The following is a 23,427-nucleotide window of genomic DNA, read 5'->3' as shown; positions in this document are numbered from 1 at the left end:
TTTCTTTCTTCTCGGGACCAACCCTCCTATTTTTCACCCAGTGAACATTGACGAAAAGTCACAAAAATTTGCACACCTCTAAAAATCGTGCCTCTCTACATTATGGCTATTTCCCTTTTCTAAAATTAAAAAAATTGGCGCGTCAGCGCCCCCAAATGTACCAAAAATGCATTGAGAGATGGGAAATGACCCAAAAAAAAATCTGATCGTAGAATCATGAAATTTGGCGCAGAGGTAGATGGTGACAAGAGAAGTAAAAAATATTATTACGGCAACGCCGTCCGCCCAACCAAATGTTGGCCATATTGCTTCAAAAATGGCTAAGCATGACTCGGGAGTTTTTCCAAACGTCGTACTTTTACGAACTCCTCCCAGGGCGTTGGCCCTAAAAAGCTGAAATTTGGTGAAAATGCTACTGAGGAGTGGGACATCAAAAGTTATTCAAATTACATTGATACCTGTCACGGTCTCTGTGCGGCGAAGCCGCAAACTGTAGCTAGAATTTCAGAAATCTCCCAAATTTAACATTTCTGCCGTTTGCGCAGATAAAGTCCGAATTGCGTCAAATTAGAATCAGTTGTTAAACTCTTTGCCCTAAACCTACTTGAAGTGAAATTAATTAATTTGGCGCCACAGCGCCCCCTACAGATTTTATATGGAGGTTAAATGTTCAGTTTTGCGAAATTATCTGAAATTTGACACAAAACTCAATTTTGGCATCCCCATCAAAAAAGTCAATGAGACCCATGTCATAATTGTTATGGTTTTGCCGTAGCGATGACCAAAACCTCCCATGTTATTCCAATGGGGAAATCACCAGAACATGTTTACACTTTATACTTTCACCAACTCCTCCCAGGGCGTCAGCCCTATTAACCTGAAATTTGGTGAGACTCATCTTCAGGGGTGGACCATCAAAAGTTATCCACATTTTTATTCAAAGAGTCACGGTGTCTGTGCGGCAAAGCCGCACATTTTGCCAAGAATTCAAAATAAAATTGCTTTTTGATGGTAAAACAAAGGGGAGAAGATGTGACAGCGTCACAGATTCAGCAGTAGGCGTAATAAAAGGACAATTGGGGCGCGTTAGCGCCCCCTCCTCTTGCGGCGTGGCGGCGGCGTGGCGGCGGCGGCGTGGCGGCGGCGTGGCGGCGGCGTGGCGGCGGCGGCGTGGCGAGGGCCAATCATTGCCGCTTGCGGCTATATTTATAATTATTATCGTTATTTTTATTTTTATTTTTGTAAAGAGTGTTAATTGTAATAATTGAAGGATTTGGGATTTTAGTGTTCAACGTCATGCTCTTGTTTGACATGATCGTTTTTTCTTGCTTAAGCTTACCGTAAGTAAAATGCCTCAATACAAGACAGAATTGATTTCCCTAAGAATAAAGCCAAAGCCAAATAGGTTTAAACAAATATTTACTAAAAAACAGAAGTTATATCCACCTCCACTGAGTCTGTATCTTCTAAACTATGATGTAATGTGTAACGTCAATACCCACTCTCCACTCCCAAGACGTTTCCCTTTTCTCTTGACGGTGTACCACTGCCATCTAGTGAGAAAAACTGTGTTCCTTTAGTTTGCAAGACAAAAATAAGCTACAAAACTTGCACATTTCACAGTCTCGCCTATGTCCCACTTCCCAGTCTGCATTTTTACATAACAAACTGTCTCGTAAATTGGCAGGTCATGCTTTCTTTTCTTAAACCTTCTGCGTCACTTTCTCAGCGTCACTTCCTCCCCTTCTCACTGCAGTTCGATGGTAATGCCTCTGCGGGGGAATAGACTTGGATAGGTCAGATTTGCATATGGGCACTAGGCATATGCTGACTCACTAACTCCAGTCAATACTTTTCCTTTTCTTGTCATTTAGCGTGTTTCGCCGCTCTAAGGTGACTCCAGACAGACCGTGCGTGCTCGTGCTTTTGCTCTCTGGCTTAAAGAGTGTCCTTCAGTTTATTCATGACACTGGTGAGAGGAGAATCTAGCAAGGAATTAATAACCAGGGGCGTGTCCAGATTTTATTTCACTGGGTTGGCTTAAGGGTGGCATCAAGTTTTAAATGCAAGAACTTTACACTTAAATTTCATAAATTTGGTAATATATAATTACAAATCATCTGAATTATAAATATTTATGACTGTTTATTAGGTTTGGGCAATACTGACAAAAAAGTTGATGTTGAACTATCAGACAAATGGGAAACATCTGTCAAATTAATCTCGCGTCCGCCTGTCTGTCCGAGTGAGTCGGATCTCTCCTCCAGGTTTCTAGTTGTAGTTTTTCCTGGCCGAAAAGGAGGGTCTAAGGACAGAGGAGCTTGGGACATTTGTCTAAGGACACGGGATGCTGGGACATTGCCAAGTCCCTATGAACATTGTTTAATCTGTTTTTTTACTGTCGCCCCTCGAGGCAACTGCTGTTGTGCTTTTGGGCGTTACAAAAATAATTTGAATTGAATTGAAACAAAAGTGCCAAAATATCACCTTATACTTTTAAAACGATATACTTGATTTGTCTGTTTTTGCTTTAGCAGCAGCAGCAGCAGCAGCATACAAATATTTTCCCTCAACATACTCTCTCTGCATGGGGGCACCTGGAGTAGCCTGGGCCCCTCCTGTTTCTCCCTAGAGACTTGTAGATGGGTAGTGTAAGTGTACTTTCCGTACCCCTAGGGATTTTTTTCCTCTGCATTTGACTCATCCCTCAATGTTGCTGGGAAAAACAGTTAGGTGCAGTGGTTTTCTGCAGTGCAGCCCCAACGGCCTCTTGTGGAATTTCCCTACATTTCAAACTATGTTGCTTCTTTTAAAACTCAATTTATGCAATCTTATTGTTCATATTATTAGTCCTAAAGGAGACTTATTAGGAGAAGGAACATCATAATGTTATGATTATTCACAAAACAAAAGTGAAATCCTTAAATTGTTTTATGAAATCAAACTTTGTGCGGAAAAAATAAAAAAGGCCATAATTCCAAAAGCTCTCATTTGTTTACACAGATCTTCACAGAGCAGCTTTAGCTCAGCCTGGATTACCCATCAGACCTCACTGATTCCATCAGCGGTCAAGGTCAGGACAAATGACTCAGTCCCCCAGCCTCCCACGGGGCTCTTGGCTGGAGCTGGTGGAGGTGCGTTCGGGGGCAGTCAGTACATTAACCTCTAACCTGCGGCATGTTAAAGAGGGTCAGTCTCGTGACACACCAAAGCAGGCACAACACACTAAAAGGGCTTATAAAACAGATACGGAATAAATATTATACTGTTGTAATATTACCTTTAAGGTGGTTTCTTCTTGGTCAAATGCAGAAGACTTGCGTAGTACTGCGTACTAGTGTAGAATAACATTAGATATACTACTTAGATAGACACAAAAAGTTAAGTTAAATGATAACACTTATATACATGCCTTAATACTAGACATACATGTGTTAAAATAAAAACTTAACAGAGACTAGACCAAAACACAACTTAATAAAGAATATTATGACTAAAATCAACCTTGCGTTGTTGTATATTTACTTTTTGCAACATCACTCACTGTGTTAGCCAATATTATATCAATATTTTTACCACATTCCTCTGAATAAACAGTACAAAATTAAATCAATGAAACCAACTTTCGCTTGAAGCATTTGTGTTGCTTTGTTCTGTTTACTTTGACTTTGACTGAAGCCATACAAAGTTAGACTTAATTGATTCTGGTGAAATGTTTTGAGCAAGTACACTTTGATTTACGATACCATTTAGCTTTCATCTCAAAAGTATGTACAAACAGAAGATTAAAAAATGCTGCTTTAATAAATTTAAACTGGACTAACAAGGGCATCTAAGTTCTTCAAGGATGTCTGGACACTACATTTGTTTTCTCTGCTAACAACCAATACAGAAATATACCATGGCCTTTTGCCTGCAGAAGTGATATTACAAAATGTTGTGAATTTTTTCCAACTACTAAGACTGAAACATGCTGCGATGACCTTCTGACAAAGTCCTTAGAGAAGAAGAGCGCTTTCCTTCAGGGATCAATACAGACTGTGGCTAAAACTGTGGTGTATTTTTAGAAGCAGATTCTCTTTGAAGGAAGTCTGCAGGCAACAAAATGTTGGAGGTGATGAGAGAGGGCATACTAAAAAAAACCTCTGAAGGTCAGGCCAGATAAAAAGTAAAGACTATATTAGCCTCAAACTCATAATAGTGGTCCAGTATTTCCAGTTTAAAAAAATCACATTTGTGTGAAAAACAGTTGCCTTGTAGTTGTATTCAGATGTCTTTTGTTGTGTCTTTCCTGATTTAGTTGGGATTATCTAGTTTATCCCTGGTTTATTACACTCTTTGGTCAGTTGTGGCTTCGTTCTGATTAATTCTTGATACCTCCTGGTTTAGCCCTGGTTTAGCCCTGGTTGCCCTCTATGCTCCTATTGTTATATTTGTCTTTTTAAATGGTCTTTTTTCTCTCGTTCACTCATCACATGACTGTGTCACATGATTTTGTGAACACTTACTTAAACATTTGGTACGGTTCTTACCTTGTATCTTCTGAGGAAGGTCTCATGAGGCTGAAACGCATAGGCTTAGTCCCCATCAATAGAAGGACTTATTATTCTGCCATCATTCTAAAACTGTTTAGGAAAAGTCACATTTTGTTATGTGATATCTTAGTATTGATATTTGAGTATCTAGTTTTAGATACTAGTTTTAGTATCGACTAGATTTTTGATACTATTTGACAGCCCTAGTGTTTATCAATGATAAATGTGACCTGTAGCTGCAGTGTGCCTGTTGTTCTGAATATTTTTGTAGCCCTTTGCGTTAGATAAATTGTACTATTGTAGCCATCAATATTTATTTTTTATGTATTTATTTATTTTTAAACATATTTTACCAGTACTTGTTTTGTCTGTGCAGCACTTTGGAGACTTTGTGTTGGTAAAATGTCCTATACAAATAAAGTTGGATTGGATCAACTTTATACACAAGCGACTATTGATTGAAATGCTAACTCTAATGTAAAAATGTTTTCTCTTGTTTCAACAGTTCTTCCCATACGGCGATGCATCCAAGTTCGCTCAGCACGCCTTCAGGACCTTTGATAAGAACGGAGACGGCACGATTGATTTCAGAGAGTTCATCTGCGCCCTGTCCATCACCTCCAGGGGGAGCTTCGAGCAGAAACTTAACTGGGCTTTCAACATGTACGACCTGGACGGAGATGGCAAGATCACACGAGTGGAGATGCTCGAGATCATTGAGGTATGAGGACAATGTCAGGTGAACTTGTACTTGTATTTCTGGGTCACTGATATAAATGATTAGGTTCAACAATAGAGTTCTGACCAGCACATACTGTCCTTGACTCTGAGTGACTTTGTTCAAGTTACTCTGTAATTGGAGGTGGTTTGAGAGGTCATAGTTGCACAGGACAACAATAACAGAGAAAAGAAGGATGATTAATAGACAGCTTGGTCATTAGCTACCAGGTCACTTCTTGTTTCATGCAGTGTAGGTTGCATCAACTCTTTCCTCTTGTCTCCAGGCGATCTACAAGATGGTGGGCACAGTGATCATGATGAAGATGAATGAGGATGGTCTGACGCCTGAGCAGAGAGTGGACAGGATCTTCTCCAAGATGGACAAGAACAACGACGACCAGATCTCACTGGAGGAGTTCAAGGAGGCGGCCAAGAGCGACCCCTCCATCGTACTACTGCTGCAGTGCGACCTCCAGAAATAAGGGCCCCGCCTGCCTCCATGGACTGCACTGACAAACCATCTCCATCCAATCTGCAGCTATTTTCACTGAAAAAAATATGCTTGGACTACCTTTCAACGAATCTGCTTCTTGTGTTGAAACACTCGTGTGCATGAGAATGTTTATGCTCTAAAAAGATCTACAATACACAACATAAACTCAGTGTGCGTGTGCAGACCACACACAAACCACACAACAGGACACACCTTGCACAATAATATATATATATAGATCTATAAATATGAGTATATATATTTAAATTATTTAAAGAGTAACTGCCAAAATGTGAAGTGTGCAAAGTATTTTCCATAACATTCTACCGGAGCTTGCGCGACGTTCAAATCCCTGCTATTTACCGTTACGAGTTTACCAATGCTAGCTATGTGTTTCATATGCAACCAAACCAAATTCTTATACGATAATAATAATAATAATGATGATAATAATAATAAAAATAATAATAATAATAATAATAATGTATCTGCCTCCAATTGAAAACCATAGTGTCAAATATTAGCTCTAGATCAAACAGGAATCTGAAACATGCTTGTACTGTCCGTAAAGAAATGTATTTGTAGTTAATTTGCATGCCAATAGGTTCTGCCTTAAAATACCTCCTTGTTGTTGCATCCTGTAAGATCTAAGACAAAAAGCCTTATCAAAGCGGCGCAACGGTAAATCCATCTAGTATTGTCTATTGGGATGTAACGTACTTGTCCAGACTTCGTTTTTGACTGCTTTAACTGTCAAAGCATGTTTCCTCGTATATTAGCCGTGGTATCTTTAAAAACCTGTCCCATTTATGCACACTATTATGTCTTTTCAAATAATGAAGAATGTGGAGTATCCTAAAAGAGCTACAATAAAACAAAATTTCAAAAAATGCTGGAGGCAAGTGATAAGGATATATTATATGCTAGCTGCGCAAGTTTTAAAATTCAAAACTGAGTATGATGGCCCAGAAAGAAAAAGTCACAGCAACAAATTATGAAAACCAAGTGAGAAAATAGAATTGTGTTAATAATCCTCAAAATTGTTTCGTTTATTTAGCTTTTTCCTATATAATTGTGATGTTTTGTTTCACATTTGGCACTTATATAACTTATTTTGCTCATTTCTGTAATGTTTTGTTTTACCATACTGGCATGTTAAGTATTTTGTCTTTGCACTTATAATTCAAAATTGGTTTATGTTTAAAATTATATTTTTTATGCTTGGCAATGTATAGCCTTTCTCTTAGGCAACTTGTTTGGTTGTTTGTAGGCATTTTTGCTTGCTGACATTTTTGTTCTGCTTTAGATTGTTTAATTTTTATTTTTGTACTGCTGTTGTGACTTCACCTTGGGCAGCATATTCACAGCACTCATTTTTTGTTTTCTCATAATTGCATCCCCTTTTTGTGAACTTGCAGGTTGCATATCAGAGTTAGTAAAAGTGACGCCGGAATGAGGAGAGGGCAACATTGAGTTTCATCTTTTCTGTTGTTTCAGTGAAAGTGTCAGAAAGCGTAATTTGTTAAGCCATCTGTTTAGCGGGTCTGACAGTTCTGCCATTCAACCCGTCTTTCAATCCGCCTTTTTGTACTTTTTTACTCCTGCGCCTCATTATACGTCAAAATGTAGAGAAGTTCAGCGGAGCGTAGTAGTCCAGGTATTCCTAAACATCTAGAGTTGAAGCTTAAATGCGACAAAGGTGAGGGCTCGACAAAATGATTAATATTGCAATAAAATATGCCATTCTGTCTTCTCCCTGAGCTTCTTCACATAACCATCTTTGACAATGTTTCTATTTACTCTTATTATTAATATTGCTATTATGATCAAGGTATCAAATGTAAGCATAAGCAACCGTGTACGAGGATTCTTTTGTAGCATGTATTGTGTCCCTGAAGACATGGCTGCACTACTCCCTGTGTTGTGATTTAAACTATTAAAAGGAACTCAATGGACCTGTGTTGGTCTTTCATTTATGTCCGATTCACCTTCAATTCCTGTTTGGATGAACACATACTTTGAGTCACTAGATGTCACTGTTGCACGACACAAACTTAAGTTAAAGTGTCCTATGATGCAGTTCTGGTCAATTCATATTCTACATTTAATCAATTGTTGTAGTGTTGGTAAAGCTTTTTCTACCAAAGATTAAAACTGCCATAGCAAATGAGACATGATTTATTTGAAGAAGCTGCAAGAAATCTATTAATCATAAGAATTTGTTCAATATGTTAACTATTGCACTCTATAGGCCAAGTTCTGTCATTAAAGTTTGTCAACGGTTTGGACTATGTAATAAAAAGCTAAATTAAGAAATGCATAAAAGATAAGGAGAATGATTTGAGAAAACAACATTTATTTGCATTGGTGTTTACATTTTCAGGATTTTAGTGAGCAAAACAATTTAAAGAATAAAATCAGATGGGACACAACCGGGCTATTCATTTTTTTCCTGGTAAGATATTTTCTTTATGAATCCAAGCCATGAAAGTCAAGAAACTCCTACCAAAGCATAGTTCGGGCCCCGAACTGTACCCGGATTGGAGTCTGTGTATACCCGGCGTTACATCAAATCAATATTTTACCATCAAGAAAAAAGTTTGTACAAAATGGAAAAAAATTAAAAAGCACAAGAAAGGATTGACATAAATCTACTTTGGGGGGTCCGTGTTGATTCCATATTTTTCTTTTAGAAGCTTCAGCTGTTCCTCTTTCTTTTTTGTGTCCATTTTCTGGAAAGCCTGTAAAGAAAATGTAATCATTATAGTATAGTTTACGAAATATAAAATATTAAGATACCACATAAAACAAGCACTTACTCTGTTTGCGTTGTAGTACAGCACCACTAGGTATCTGTTACAGACGTTGAAGCCTGAGAGATGGTCGCAGGCATTCTTGGCATCAAAGATATCTTCATAAACAACGTATGCAGTTCCTCTGCTTTCAGGTGTGTTTCCTCTGAAAAGTATTTTGGTCAATCATCAGAAACAGAGAAGGTTTATTGTCATTGTCAGTGAACAAAATTCAAGGCTAGGAACTTGCTTTGGTGATTCGGTGCAACATACAACAATGAACAATAATAAAGCAAAAAATAAAGTAGTTTAGTAACTGTATACTAACTAAGACGACACTCTGCTGACTAAAATGATAAATGAAAGCAAAATAAACACCATCTTAAAAGTGTAAATGTCCAATTTGTTTTCCTACTCTAAAGACTATCGTTATGTGGTGGTTGTACACACACAGGGGACAGCTCCCCTGCGCAGCAGCAGCAGTCACAGCTTTTTGGCTGAAATGTGAGGACACTTTTGCCTCATTTTGACACTCTTAAAACCTAATATCTCCCTTGTTTTGACAAGTATTACACTCTGATTACCATGGCCTTTCTGTAAATCCATTGTAAATCTGACACCTGCTATTTTTTTTCTGGTATACCTAGCTAAGACTATTGTTCAGTCAGTGCCTGTGGCAGGATTTAAAGATGGCGTTGCCATTGATCAGAAGTTAATACGGAATACTCACGTTCTGATTTGTCTGATTGGTCCATATTTGCCAAAGATGTCGTACATTTCTTCTGCTGTGATTTTATAAGGCAGGTTTCTAATGTAGAGGACCCTGTTCACCTCCGGGGGCAATCGGATCTGAAAACAACAGAAGATATAACATTTTGTATTCAGATATCGTACAATAATAACTTCATCAGAGCGCTGCATATATTTTCAGCTCACTATCACAAAGCGTATCTAGGCTATTATCAGAAAACTACAATCGAAAGCTAAAATCCAAAAAGTATACATAAATGTAACGGAGTACAATAGCTTTCAAGTTGTTTGTTAAATAATACACAAGTTTAGGGTTGGCTTCTCCCCGCTAGCTGGATGTAAGCTGTATGCTAACAACAATACACACTTAGATTGTTTTGATACATTTCCAATCACTCTGAAGATCCAGAGATGGCATTGTACGTGTTTTCTTTATCAAACTTACATTGGCTCGTTTCGCTGCTTGCATAGCCATTGTGAATGATCTTAGTGAGTAAAAAGTATCCCAAAAAAGAAAAGCCACGCAGTTAAGCTGTTAGCCGTTAGCAGAGAACACAAAATGGCTGACGTTGTGGCGCAGTGACGCACTTCCGCTCAGTGACTTCCAGAAGGACAATATTGAGCCAACAGCGCTATCGTGTGAACATTTCTCGTTATGAACTATGGTCAAACCGAGACAACGCTTGTATAAAAATGAATGCCAAGTTGCCAAAGATTTTCTTGGCATTTGTTCTATATTAGTAAATGCTCCAGGTTATCTTATACTACTTTACAATACGTTACAGTCAATGTATAGTCAGTATAGTCCCCTCCATTCCCTATTAAGATAGGAGAGGAGTTTTTGTTAATAAGAGTTTTTTGTTTTTGTTCATAAGAGTTCTATTAAGAGTGTGTTTTTGAAACTTCCTATAATCTGTCCTTTCCTCCTGTTTCTACTGCGTTGTAACAACGAAATTTCCCATTGTGTGGATATTAAAGGATTATCTTATTTTATCTTAATCTCTTCTTCCACATAATAGTGTGTGTTGTGTTAAATTTTAAATAAATGTTATAGTTCTTTTTTATATTTTATTTTTATTGCATGTTTCTCTTCTGCTATTCTTGCATTGAAATACTGGATTGTCCCCATTGTAGGACCGATAAAGGTTCTCTTATCTAAACTTTTTGTTTCACACCCTAATGTACTGAGTAATTGGTGGTATAAATAGGTGAAATGCGATTATAATTATTTGTTTTCAAGAGCCAAATATATTTTGCTGCAATCAAAATATTCTTCCATTCCTCTAATAACCCAACAACTCAAACATTATTTCTTTCATAATATCTGTAGAAGATGGTTAAAAAAAGATATCATTGTTTTGGCAATTGAACTCTTCACATATAAATATTAGATAACTAATGTTAAACGCATAATTGTTGAGGCTCAATCGAGTAAATAGTTTTATGTTTAACCCTTTCGTGACATGCCAAACAAAACTACATTTCCGGGTCATGTTCAGGTGATTTTTTCTTTTCCACGAGAACGTGGCTTTGAACCAACGCTAGCCCATTTATAACTAACCTGTTTTATTTGCTGTGGAGTGTTTAATCCGTTTTTGTGAATAAAATTAACCATCATCACAACGCGCCGCGACTGGATTTTCATCCGCGATATCGTCTAACACCGTGGATCATCTTTGAGGTGAGTTTAGGTGGCACGTTTCAAATTAGCGCTGCTAATGCTAACACTAATAATAGCTGCTAATGCTAACACTAGCCTGTTCTCGACGCACTGGAGCCAGTGTTTGGACTCTGCAAATGGGTTGATAAACGAGATAGCTAAACATTGTAACTCTTTACACATTCGCATCAAATTCGGTAAGTTTACACTGAGTTTAATTATACTATTTGAGTCTGTATTTGGTGGTGATATTTTCATCATTTATTTGGTCACTGTTTGATGGTGTCTTATTTTCAAATGTCAAAACAATGCTGCTCATTTTGTTGTTGTGTATGCCTTTTGTTGCTTCTGTTCTGTCGATTTGTTTCCCTCCTTGCCTTTACTCATAATTCCAGCGTCTTTGGGTCACTGAAAAGCGCTATATAAATAAAAGCTATTATTATTATAATTAATTAATGTGCTTTTGTTAATGTGTATTGTGATATAATTACATATGGCACCACCACCTAGTAGATTTTACTATTTAAAGGTGCAATTGACGATTTTTCGGCGATTTGAGAACGCAGGCGGGAGTGCGCATGTGCTGACTGATACAACACACACGTGCGTTTGTTTATTAGCGCAACAGAGCGCATCGCATGTCTCCTCTCAGTAGATTTCTGTGTCAGCTCGAACTGTCTTTCTCCGTCTTCATTTTGCCCCGTACACTGAGGGAACTATATTATGATAGATCCATGCGCTTAGGCACGCGGAAACGTGGGGACGAACCGCACGCGGCTGCAGGTGAGCGGTAGGTGCGTTTTATGATTGATACATGGCAGGACAAATGATTTATCCACGCCATGAGGAAATATGATAAAAAAAAATCGTCCATTCCACCTTTTAAGATAGTCTCTGCCTGTGACACTTTTGTATTCTAAAGTCAATATTAGATAGTTCTTTGAAAGTGTAAGCTTATTCATGTTCTTTCCCCTCCAGGATTTCCCCACAGCTTCACAACTAATTTCAACTGTGAGGATCAAATGCACAGAATAATTTAAACCCTGTAAGTTTAACACTCCCCATAATAAAAATAAATAAGTAAATGGAGCTAATTATACAAAAAGCAATGAAAATCAACAAAGTTTTTAATGAATCATTTAAGTTTATTTTATGAATCAAACTGACACCGTTATATAGAATAATATTACATATTTATATTATAATCACAGAAAACTTTCTTGGTGTGGTAACACTCATGATGAAATGTGTTTTCCAGGTAATAGCTGTTTGCTAATCAATGAGAGGTTACAACTCCTGGAATGAAGCTGCCGAAATGTCTTCAATTCAGGGACTCCCCACACGAGGATCTGAGACATCCATTCTCATAACCAGGGTTCACATTCACCCTTTGTGTGAACTTGTTGAGTTCTGGGCTAATTTTAACCAGGAGGGGGCAGCAGACTACCAGAGCCTGGCCAAGAACATTCAGTCTCCTGGTAATCTATTTAAAGAGTTTGAGGGAAATCCAGGAGATCAGTGCTTGGCTCAGAAAGATGGTGTCTGGTACAGAGCTCGCATTGTGTCACGAAATGGACCACAAAACGTTGTGTTTCTCATTGACAAAGGCTTGACGTACAGCACAATCACAACAATGCTTGCCTGGGGTAGGAAAGAGTACTTTTACTTGCCACCTGAAGTGGAATTTTGTGTGCTAGCTAATGTCTTACCCATGTCCCCTGATAATAGATGGTCTCCAGTGGCACTGGAGTTTCTAAAATCTCTTAATGGGAGATCTGTAAAGGCCAATGTTCAGGACATCCAAATTCGTCAACGAATGTTCCTATTGTACATCCCTTGCATAGCACAACAAATGTATCAGATGGGGTTTGCAAGGAAGTTATCTGCAGAAATGTTCCAGGACTTTTTGTTTGCATCACTGCATCTTAAAAGTGGGCCAATGCTACCTGAAGAACATCAGTCAGTCATCTCCTTGGCATCAGGTGAGAGGTTGCAGAAGAAGGAGACGTTCATGTACCCTGAACTGCAAGCAGGTACCGTGGAGACTGTTGTTGTCACAGAAGTCACAAGTCCACAAAGGATCTTCTGTCAGTTGAAGGTTTTTTCTCAAGAACTAAATAAGCTGTCAGACCAGCTTAGACAGTGTTGTGATGGCAGAACTGCTACTTGCACTATAGGCCCTGAAATGATTGGCTTTCCCTGTGCTACACGGGGGTCTGACGGTAAGTGGTACCGCTCAGTCCTCCAGCAGGTGTTCCCAGCAAACAAGGTTGTGGAAGTGTTGAATGTAGATTATGGGACAAAACAGATTGTTCAAGTGGAGAATGTGAGACCACTGTCCTCAGAGTTCTTTAGGATGCCTGTGGTGACGTACAACTGTTCCCTCCATGGAATCATTGACAAAGGCATTGGAAGGACCCCTGCTCAAATTGACTATCTAAGGACGCTTCTTCTGTCCAAGACGATCATTGCCAAGTTTGAGTACCAAAGCATTACTGAAGGTGTTTACTATGTGACTCTCTATGGGGATGAAAACTCCAACATCAACAACTTGTTTGGTTCCAAAGAGAGTTGCTTGCTGCAATGTGAGAAAACACTAGGTGACTATGCCATCCGTGTAAGTGGACATAGTCGCAACAATACTTCTGCGCAACAGAAAAGGATCATGGGAACGGAAGAGAACCAAAAGAGATTGCCAGTGGAAGAACTTCCGATCAAGTCCACTCATACAGCATTTATACAGTATGTATCTAGTCCATCAGACTTTTGGATCCAAACTCAAAACTTGACAAATGAATTGGATGCTTTGATGGCCAAAATGGCAGACTTTTACCTAAACGATTCGAAGGATGATATAGTCAAAAATCCAACTGTTGGTCTCTATTGTGCAGCCAAGGCTGAAGATGGTGAGTACTACAGAGCCACTGTAACAGAAGTTGGCAGGGAGAAGGTGAATGTGCACTTTGTGGATTGTGGAAACGGTGAGGAAGTTGGAAATCGTTTCATCAAAACTCTACCCGATGAGTTCAAAAAGTTACCACTACTTGCACTTAAATGCGCACTTGCTGATGTTAAGCCAAAAGCCGGAGAATGGAGTAAAGAAGCATGCGAGTTGTTCGTTAAAACGGTTATGGGTAGACCTCTTAATGTACATGTGATGACTAAGTCTGATGGTTGTCATTTTGTTCAAGTGACGGACCCAAAAGCACAAGGGGAAAAAGATCTGACACAACTTTTGTGTGCAACTGGTTTTGCAGTAAAAGATGAAACAAGGAGGCACTCAAATGTAAGAACAAGCTCACTATCCTCCCCTTCTACTACACCTTACAATGCAACATCTTTTCAGCCTCCCTGTGGTGGTAATGAAACAAAACTTACATTCAAGGAGCAGATGTTTTCGATTGGAAGTGTTCTTGACGTCAATGTGTCCTACATTGAAAGCCCAAATGACTTCTGGTGTCAGTTAGTACAAAGTGCTGGACATTTGAAGTTGCTGATGTATGACATGCAGACTCATTACAGAAATAGTGAGTTTCAGCCTCTTGTAGAAACGGCCTGTGTTGCCCGTCACCCAGAAAACGGCATGTGGTACAGAGCTCTTATTGTCCACAGACACGAGACAACTCATGTTGATGTATTGTTCATTGACTATGGCCAAACGGAGACAGTTAAACTCTTTGACCTGAGGAAAATCGAAAAGGAATTTAGGTCTCTTCCGGGCCAGGCATTTCGATGCAGCCTCTTTAATCCTGTTGACCCCACATCGGCCATCAACTATTGGACAGAAGAAGCTGTGGACAGGTTCCACGACTTTGTGAAAGCTGCTGCTAATAACTTAGCGATATTGAAGTGTACTGTGTATGCTGTGATGTACAGCGAGGAGAAGATTTTGTTCAACATTGTGAATCTTGAGACTCCGTTTGAGAGCATCTGTACCAGTCTTGTCAATTTGGTTAAAATCGCCCCTCTCCATGCCCCTTCAGGCCCCTCTTTCCATCTTGACACATACTACTACTCCACTCACAATGTGAAAACAGGAACTGAAGAGCAAGTCACCGTAACAAGTGTGAGAAATGTCTCCCACTTCTACTGCCAGCTTAAACGCAATGCTGATATACTTGAAGAGCTACAGCTAAAAGTAACCAATCTGTGTGAGCAACTTCAGACTGTAAAGATTCCACCTGTGTTTGGAACTTTGTGCTTTGCCAAATACACAGATGGACAGTGGTACAGGGGGCAGATCAAAGCCACAAAACCATCCGTAATTGTGCACTTTGTGGATTACGGCGATACTATTGAAGTCGACAAAGCTGACATGCTTCCAATTCCCAAAGAAGCATCTGATATCACGGCTGTGCCAGTTCAGGCCGTTTTGTGCAGTTTATCTGACATCCCTGACGATATCCCTAGAGAAGCCAATAGCTGGTTTGTGACTAGTTCCACAGAGTGTGACTTCAGAGCTCTCATTGTTGCCAAAGAACCAAATGGCAAGCTAGTAGTTGAGCTGTATCAGGGTAAAGTCCAAATTAATTCTAAAATCAAGAAGTTGTTTGAGGTTGAACAACTGGACAAGGCTAAGCACAGCACAGATAATCTTTCCTTTGTTCCCAAACCACAAACTAAACCAGTTTCCATGCCTCGCCAAAATGTCAAAGAATACCAGCAGCTGTACAGACCTCCACACCAAAGAGAATCAAATGGCAAAACTGCAATTGAGGAACCAAAATATAAAGAACCAGATGATGTCAAGCAAATTGGGACACCAAAATATTCCGACACACACCATTCCAAGTCAAATGGGGCAGCACGATGTACAGAACATTCCAAGCAAAAAGACAGCATCTCTCCAATTCAGACAAAGCCATACAAACAGGATATTGGGCAACACACCTCAAGTCCTGCCACAGAGAGTTGGATCATTGGCAGTGATGTGCCTCAATCCAAAATGGAAAAACTGCCAAACCTTGCTGACCTGCCTTCCAAATCGATCAAAAGTGGAACGATTGCAGATGTGTACATTTCGCATTGTAATAGTCCACAGAGTTTCTTTGTGCAGTTTGTCAAAGAGGAGGATGACATTTTCTCGATGGTGGAAAAGCTCAACAATTCAGAAATGTCCTCAAAATCTGACGCCATAGCAGAAGTCCATCCGGGCGATCTTGTTCAGGCAGAGTTCTCAGTTGATTCTTCCTGGTACCGTGCAGTTGTGAAAGAAAAACAAGAGAAAGGAACAGTCCTGGTGGAGTTTGTAGACTTCGGAAACACCGCAACTGTTCCCCTTTCAAAAATGAGCAAGCTTGACAAATCCTTTCTTACACTTCCTTTGTATAGCACTCATTGTTTGCTAAAAAGTGCAGCTGATTGTGAAGATGTCCTGGACCCAGAAGTTACGTCAGCTTTTGAATCGGCCATTGGTAATGTTGGAGAAAAACTGTTCAAGTGCAAGTTCCTTCAGCAATGTGGAACCGTTTGGGAAGTCAGTCTTCAGGATAATGGTGTTGAAGTTGAGTGTAGGCCAACTAATAACCAATCTGATCAATCAGAGCTTCTATTCAAAGAACAAATGACAGAATCCTGCTCTTTACGATTTAAACAACAAGATTTTCAAGAAGGACAACAACTTGACGTTTACATAGCAGCTATAACTGATGCTCAGACATTCTGGTGCCAATCCTCTGACATTGAAGAGCTGGACCAGATATCCGAAAGTGTTGCCAAAGCAGGAGATGTTGCCTATCACAAAAATATTGACTCTCTTTTGGTTGGCAGCCCTTGCATTGCTCTATTTTCTGAAGATCAGCTTTGGTATCGGGCACAAGTCTTGAACAAAACTGGAGATGAAGTTTCCGTTCTGTTTGTTGATTACGGCAACGCATCCCAAGTCAAGCTTAGTGATGTCAGACAAATAACCCCTAAACTGGTCCAAAACTCAGTGCAGGCTTTCTTATGTGAACTTGAAGGTTTTGATTCTTCCCAAGGATCTTGGAAAACTAGTGCTGCAGATGAGTTATCGGCACTCACTGCGGACAAACTCCTATGGATGACGGTGGCCAAAGTAACCAAGGAAAGTGCCAAAACTAAATATTGTGTGCGCCTGGAATTTGAAGGTCAACTTATCAATGATGCCATGAGAGCATTTTGGAAGAGCAATGGGTCAGAAGTTGTTTTAAAAGAAATACAAACTTCCACTGAGACTCAATCTATAAATGAAGCGGATAAAGTTTCTGCCCCTATTGGCCAAGATTCAAGTGAAATGGTTGAGTTATTGACTGTAGATCAAATTGACACAACCGAAACTCTTTCCCTGGACTTAACGGACACATCTAAATCCTTGAATGAAGATGATGAGAATCTGATAATGGCAGAATATACTGAAAGCAGTCAGGAAAATTCTTGTGTGTCATTTGTTTTGCCATTGGAAGAAGAAAACCCGATGTGCAGCACTTCCTCTGGATCACAAATCCTAGAGAACTTTGAAGTTAACATCTCTGCCATAACATCGGAACCCAGTGGCATCTCCACATGTGAAATAGACATGGGGGAAACTCTGTTTTATTGCACTAGTGATGAAAGTGAAGATCTGAGTTCAAGTTATGAGGCTAGGCTGATGGACCAAGACCTAGAAGAGCAAGATTTGTCAGTATTAGACACTACAGGGCCTGAAGATATGGGTGTCCCACTGGATGAGTGCTTCCTGGAGGCCATGGATGAGTCATGCTTCACGCCTTTCGAGTCTCCATCTAAAGCAGCAGAAGATGACCTGGACACCTGCAAAGATTCTGGTGAGCAGGACCTTTATTTTAATTTAGCAGATGTTTAGTAGAAAAAAGCTAGTCATCTGGACACTGTTTCTTTGAAAAAAAATCTGTGTAATCCCTCATTTGTCTAGGAATGATCCATTGTAGAAAAAGTTTCAGTTGTAGTCATCTTGACAGTGCTTTTTCTACAATGGATCACTACTGGACAAATGAGGGATTAGTAGATGTTAATAATAAGACATTGTTAAGAGCACTCCTGAGACTGAGATTGACCAGCTTTGCTGAAATGCTAGAACATTTAATATGATGGGGACATGCTTAAATATCAATTTTGAATTATTATTATTTTTTAGATCGAAACCAGGATCCCGATACTCCAGGGATGGTTATTTTGGAAGCCTGTCCCCCCATTGTGAAGAGCGCAGCCAGATTGGTAAATGATGTTATTTGTTAAATAATGTTGATGAAGACTTTTAACGTTTCAATATGTTGGGCTTCAGGTTCCTTCCTTAGAGGTGAATCTGATGGGCAAGATGAAAGAGCAAGAGACCCCAGATGACCCCTCTGGAGAGTCACTACAGGTACAGAGCAGAAACCTTTTACTTTTCAAAGTTTACTGTTCAAAAGAAGTATAGATTTTACCTAAATGAAATTCAAACGTATTCTGATTTTGAATTGCGGTATCAGGATGAAGATTTGTTTTTGGCGTCTTCCAATTATGTTTTACTACAGGATTCATTCTGTGAGTATTCAGAGTATAATCATTTCTTCATAAGATTTCATAAGAAAAATAAATTGTCTTTTTGCTGTAACCCGAGTCAACATTTTTCATCTGGGTCGGACGGTAGGCAAATTCTTATTTTTTTTTACTTTGAAGGGGGAAAAAAAGATCCAAATTTTGTCATTTTTTTGAGTCGGAGTGACCACCAGGGGTCAGGCTTCAACAGTCAATGACGGAAAACGTCTCTATCAACCCGATCGGGAGACTAAATCTCACGATTTTAAGATATTTCAATCGACCTTTTGTACGACATGTTTGTTGTGATGACTGCTGGGCGTGTTTCAATACCAGAATGCATTTGCGTAAGTCAAATTTTACACCCTGACAGGCTCACATTACAATGGACATGTCAGTGGCGCCGACAAGGACAAACCAACTTGTTAAAGGCAATGTGACGTCTCTTACACGCGTTATGTGTTATATGGTGCGTCATCAGTCCTTTGAGATGAAAGACAGGTTTTATAGCGTGATAAAAATATTCGACGCGGTGGTTCAGGAAAGGACCGGTCGGTGAGTCGGCGAAATAATTGAAAAATAAAAGATTTTGACGTTTTTTCAGCAAAATGCTGATATTTGTTTTTTCATTCGGCAAAGTTTCATAGCGGGTCGGTCGGGTTACGGCAAACAGACATATTATTTTGCTCAGCCTGACTGTATTAAAATATTCTTTTGTATTCAGACCAGGATACAGAAACACCTGAGACGGTGATTCCTCAAACTCCAGGTTCTGCCAGTGGAACGTCGGCACAAATGGTAAAAATATACTGAACAAAATCATGTTTTGGTTATAAAAACATGGTATAAGAGTTTAATCATGCATTTCATATATTTATAAAATACATATATATATTTTTTCCTAGGTGCCCCGTTTAGCCTTCAATCTAACGGACAAAACCAAACTTGAGCAAGAGAATCCTAAAGAATCCCAACAGGTACAAATAAAATAATTCACTGTACGAAACTTAATTGAAATGATTAACATTTTAACTGTTATTTTACTTTGATTTATCATTCCAGAACAAAGATGTGATTCCCTCAAGTGTTGTTCCTTGTCAGGATTCATCAGGTGAGGCCCTTACCCTGCGGATCTAAATAAGAGCTGAATGTTTGACGTTGGTGTGACAGACCAGCTCCGTCCTAAGACTTGTTCACACTCCTGTCCCTGGTTCGGGCCCAGTTTGAGTCCTAAAGTAGATCTGGTTTGGTCTTGTTTAGAGGTGGGAAAAGCATTGATGATTGAATATTGCAATTGTTGTTTTGCAGCTTTGCAAAATTAAGTCCTGTTCGGACAGGTTTGTGTGTCCATTAAAATGTCTGTAAACATTTCTCCAAATTACCTACTGTATTTCAGCAAAGTCTTTTCGGATTTTGACCTTTTAGTCTGAATTGAATGTATATCAATTCTAAATGTCTCGACCAATTTTACGTCCAGATTCGAATTGCATGAATACCATTAATTCGCCACTGACCATTTTGCAATTCATTACATTTATTTCTACAATTTTTAAAAAACAAAAAACTCCTGCAATTATAACCTGGAAGTTCAAACTGGCAACAGAGGGCCGTGGGGTGTGTCCCAGAAGATCAGATGCTGCATGTAAATCTTTGCAACCGTTAAAAATGAAATAAATTAGTATTGATTTTTCTAGGTCTGGACCAGGAAACTCCAGAAGAAATGATTCCTGAACCAAATGCTGCGAGTTTGACCCCTGAACAAATGGTAATCAAACGCAATCAAAATCATCAACTTTTGGCCGAAAAGGAGTAAAAATAGTTGACAAATCAAATAGTAAATACTGCTTTGACACTCTTGCACTTGAACTGTAATGTGACTCTTACATGTGACTTACATGTGATTGCAGTGTGAAGATGTGTTTTGGCTGCCTGAGAATGTGGCTTTGCCTGATGACTCATTTGGTAACTCCTTTTGCTCTTATTAAAGGTAATTGAAATGTGAATCTGATGTTTGCCATGCTTAGATATGTTTATGTGCAGATTCAGACCAGGATCAGCCCCCAGAGGTCGTGTCAGAAGCCGCTCCTCTCAGTGCAGCATCAGATACTATGGTAAAGCACGATTACCAAGGCTACATCAAAAAACGTTTAAATATATGTGACTTAAATTGCAGAGTTATGATTTATTGTTGCCGCCAACAAGTGACGTTTTGCCCCAGGATTCAATTGGTGAGTTCATTGTTGTTTTTTTAACCTGAAATAGTGGTAATTGTCAATTCTTCAGGCCCATTTTCCTCGGAAGTTGAACAGTCTAAACGTCTCTTAAACCTGTAGCTCTCAGCTGAGGTTCATCCTGTGTAAAGTCCTTTATTCAAACCTTTGGCGTTCATTCCACAGAGCAGGAGCTTGTCCCTGAGGCTGGAGGTGAATTCCTGGGTCCAAGCGGCGAAGACGAACCACTCGATGTAAAGGTGACAATTTAACATTAAAATGGCCGTGTTAAAAAGAGAAACATCTCACCGTTTTCACTGTTTATGTTTAGACTGAGCTGGCATCAGAGCTGTTGACCTTCTGCAAAGAGACATTCCCAAGTAAACGATTGTTTTTCACATTTCTTTTAATTGAATAAAACATGTTTGTGACGTTTATGTTCTCTGCAGATTTCTTTGGAGCCGATGATACTGCAGCCATCGAGTCTCAGACGTTCAGTGTAAACGCTGCAGAAAAGGTACAGAAGTGACGAGATGTTTCATTTTGGGCAGCAGTTTTTAATCCTTTGTTCCTTGGATTAGAAATGTGTGTTGACAATCATATTTTAAAAAAGACGTTTGGAATAAGTGGTATTTCCCCCGACTCACTCATGTTTTGTACTTTCTTTTTCTTTGTGTTCAGAGTGACAGAGCTGAGGAGGCGGCACCTTTCACTGAAGCCTCTCTTATAGACTTCAGCTCAGGTGCTGCACTTTGTTTACCTAGAGATTAATACTGCTCTATTCTGTTAAAAAATAATACAATTAATGAATTATTAATGTGAGATTTTTATTTCAGATGACAATGGTCAAACTGGGATCCTTTTTGTCTCTGAAGCGAACTGCAATCCCCTGTGGAGTGTGACGGAAGAGGAAACGGCGGTACATTACATCAGATTTGCTTCAACTTCAGTTACATCAGCGCTCTGCCATGTTACAGCTCATTTTTCTGCATTTCAGGAGAAGAGTCCTCCCCGTGTTCAGGCTCCTTGTGGACACCTGAATGGTCAGTCCCTGTTTTATTTAGTCGATTTGGTGTCGACAACAGTGTATATTTGACTCGTCTGTGTGTTTACTTTGTGTTTTTAGTGTTTGAAGACGTGGAGGCAGGAGCTGAGCCCGAGTCTTGCTCTTTTTCATCCCATTTTCCAGAGAAGGTAGAAAACGTCCCTCGTTTATTGACCTTTTTTAAAATGCTCAGAATGTTCAAAAAGAGGCGTCATGAAATACAACACATTTTTGAGGATTAAGTGACATCAGATCAAGTCTTTATAAGAAAAAATGAGCCACACGTGGTTGGAAATTGTAGTATGTAATTTTAGCTTTCCTATTACAATTGATGTAAAAAAAAATGCTCATCTCAAAATCAAATTTGAGGTCCTCAAAAAGAATAATCTGTGGTAAATGATATATTTGTAGATCGTGGGGTCAACATTTATGTAGGGATCCAGTAAATCCTAAAACTGTTTGACTTCATAATAATGCTACAGTGTTCAAGTTATTTCCCTCATGATCAATAGTTTGTCAAAGTCTAACTGATGAAATTAAAAATGTATCGTGATCGTTGTTAAAGTTGGATTAATTACACTTTCAATTCAGATCGTATTAGGAGTAATATTTCTTCCTCGTCTTCAGGCCGAGCAGATGGACTCTCCGGTAGAAGACGTCAGTGCCACAGACCTAAACACAGGTATTGTATCCTCATATAAACACAGGTTTTGACCCAGTGGTCAGTCCTAGTTTAGACTCAGCCTCCTTCTTTCAGGAGACGACAGTGAGAGCAGCGAGTCTCTGGAGGACAGTCTGCTCAACCAGACGGACGTGAGAAGAAAAAGCTGTAAAAAATATTTTTTTTTATTAAAAAAGACGCTCATTTAGCTTTTCCCCGTAGGACTCGAGCGACACGCTGACAGAAGAGTCCTTTGCTGAAGACAGTTTGGGTACGTAGTGGAATATTTAGGTGGTTTGGTGCATTTGAAATCATCGTGGGCTTTTCCTGATTCAAATGTCGAGAAGGATCAGCAGGAAGTGTTTTCCTCAGCTGTTAAACGTCCCATCAGAATGTTCCTGATTCCTAACTGGAGGCGAAAGGAAGTGATGATAATGCAAATTAGCTGACATCCCATCGAAATTCTAAATACATTTTTTTTTTTTAATTTTCAAGGTAGAAATATTTGTTCATCAAAAATGCTATTGTCACATCATCTCTTTTTAAATGAACAAAAACGCCAATAATGCCTTTAAACCAGGGTCTGACATTTCATTTAATTTTTTGATATATTCTGAGGTTGATCCCAGTTCATTTAAATCGCATGTTCCACTTCACTTTTGCCTCGATTAGGGAATTTTGAGTGTTTTTTGTTTGCAAACTTTTAAAGGATCAAGTACAGATGACACACTTCTGTTAAGATGAAGTGTACCTCGATGAACAATGTCACTTATGTTAACACTACGGAAAAAAAGCCTTGGTAAATTATCTTATTAGACTTAAAACATCAATTTTATTCAGGTTTTATGTTTGTCGTTCCCAGAGTTCCAGCTGTCTAAAGTCACTCACCTCACTCTGATCGTTGAAGATGCTGCGCTGGAGCGTCTTCCCGAGGAATAACAAGTCTTATAACCGTTGTTTATGCTTTTAGTTCAAGAGTTACACATTGGTCAGTTTGTAAGTCTGAGAAGTTGTTCCTTTTTCTGTACACATTTCTGGTTCAATGGACGTTACAGGTTTTTGAAACG

At 39.2% G+C, this 23,427-nt stretch overlaps 3 protein-coding genes and 3 long non-coding RNA genes across 6 annotated transcripts in view; 5 read left to right on the top strand and 1 right to left on the bottom strand.

Moving 5' to 3' along the window:
• vsnl1a (visinin-like 1a) overlaps positions 1 to 7,703 on the top strand; it is a 50,222-nt gene extending 42,519 nt beyond the window's left edge. The window contains exons 3-4 of the mRNA XM_072439548.1: positions 5,041 to 5,256; positions 5,540 to 7,703. Of these exons, the coding sequence (XP_072295649.1) occupies positions 5,041 to 5,256; positions 5,540 to 5,737 (414 nt within the window). The 3' untranslated portion in view covers positions 5,738 to 7,703. The remainder of the gene's footprint in view (positions 1 to 5,040; positions 5,257 to 5,539) is intronic.
• Positions 7,704 to 8,087: 384 nt separating this feature from the next.
• sf3b6 (splicing factor 3b, subunit 6) lies at positions 8,088 to 9,867 on the bottom strand. Its single transcript, XM_072439546.1, has 4 exons — positions 9,736 to 9,867; positions 9,271 to 9,389; positions 8,568 to 8,706; positions 8,088 to 8,489 (listed from the first exon to the last, which is right to left on the bottom strand). Exons 1-4 carry the CDS (start codon positions 9,763 to 9,765, stop codon positions 8,400 to 8,402), a joined length of 378 nt encoding a protein of 125 aa, XP_072295647.1. The 5' UTR covers positions 9,766 to 9,867; the 3' UTR covers positions 8,088 to 8,399.
• Positions 9,868 to 12,216: 2,349 nt separating this feature from the next.
• On the top strand, positions 12,217 to 23,355 carry tdrd6a (tudor domain containing 6a). Its single transcript, XM_072439549.1, has 11 exons — positions 12,217 to 17,732; positions 18,062 to 18,141; positions 18,209 to 18,289; positions 20,032 to 20,086; positions 21,491 to 21,573; positions 21,652 to 21,697; positions 21,781 to 21,848; positions 22,327 to 22,381; positions 22,457 to 22,512; positions 22,583 to 22,631; positions 23,223 to 23,355. Exons 1-11 carry the CDS (start codon positions 12,230 to 12,232, stop codon positions 23,297 to 23,299), a joined length of 6,153 nt encoding a protein of 2,050 aa, XP_072295650.1. The 5' UTR covers positions 12,217 to 12,229; the 3' UTR covers positions 23,300 to 23,355.
• On the top strand, positions 18,387 to 19,599 carry LOC140354506 (uncharacterized). The gene is made up of 4 exons (XR_011925981.1): positions 18,387 to 18,450; positions 19,169 to 19,242; positions 19,350 to 19,421; positions 19,507 to 19,599. It is a non-coding gene; the product is annotated as an uncharacterized lncRNA (long non-coding RNA).
• Positions 20,140 to 20,675, top strand: LOC140354505 (uncharacterized). The gene is made up of 4 exons (XR_011925980.1): positions 20,140 to 20,209; positions 20,352 to 20,406; positions 20,485 to 20,555; positions 20,618 to 20,675. It is a non-coding gene; the product is annotated as an uncharacterized lncRNA (long non-coding RNA).
• On the top strand, positions 20,986 to 21,419 carry LOC140354507 (uncharacterized). The gene is made up of 3 exons (XR_011925982.1): positions 20,986 to 21,034; positions 21,104 to 21,171; positions 21,336 to 21,419. It is a non-coding gene; the product is annotated as an uncharacterized lncRNA (long non-coding RNA).
• Positions 23,356 to 23,427: the final 72 nt, after the last annotated feature.

This window comes from Eucyclogobius newberryi, unplaced genomic scaffold (genome assembly GCF_026437365.1).
Source record: "Eucyclogobius newberryi isolate DKJ021-1_F unplaced genomic scaffold, fEucNew1.0.hap1 SCAF_90, whole genome shotgun sequence".
Classification (NCBI taxonomy): Eukaryota; Metazoa; Chordata; class Actinopteri; order Gobiiformes; family Gobiidae; genus Eucyclogobius; species Eucyclogobius newberryi.
This window is presented reverse-complemented; position numbering and strand designations above follow the sequence as displayed.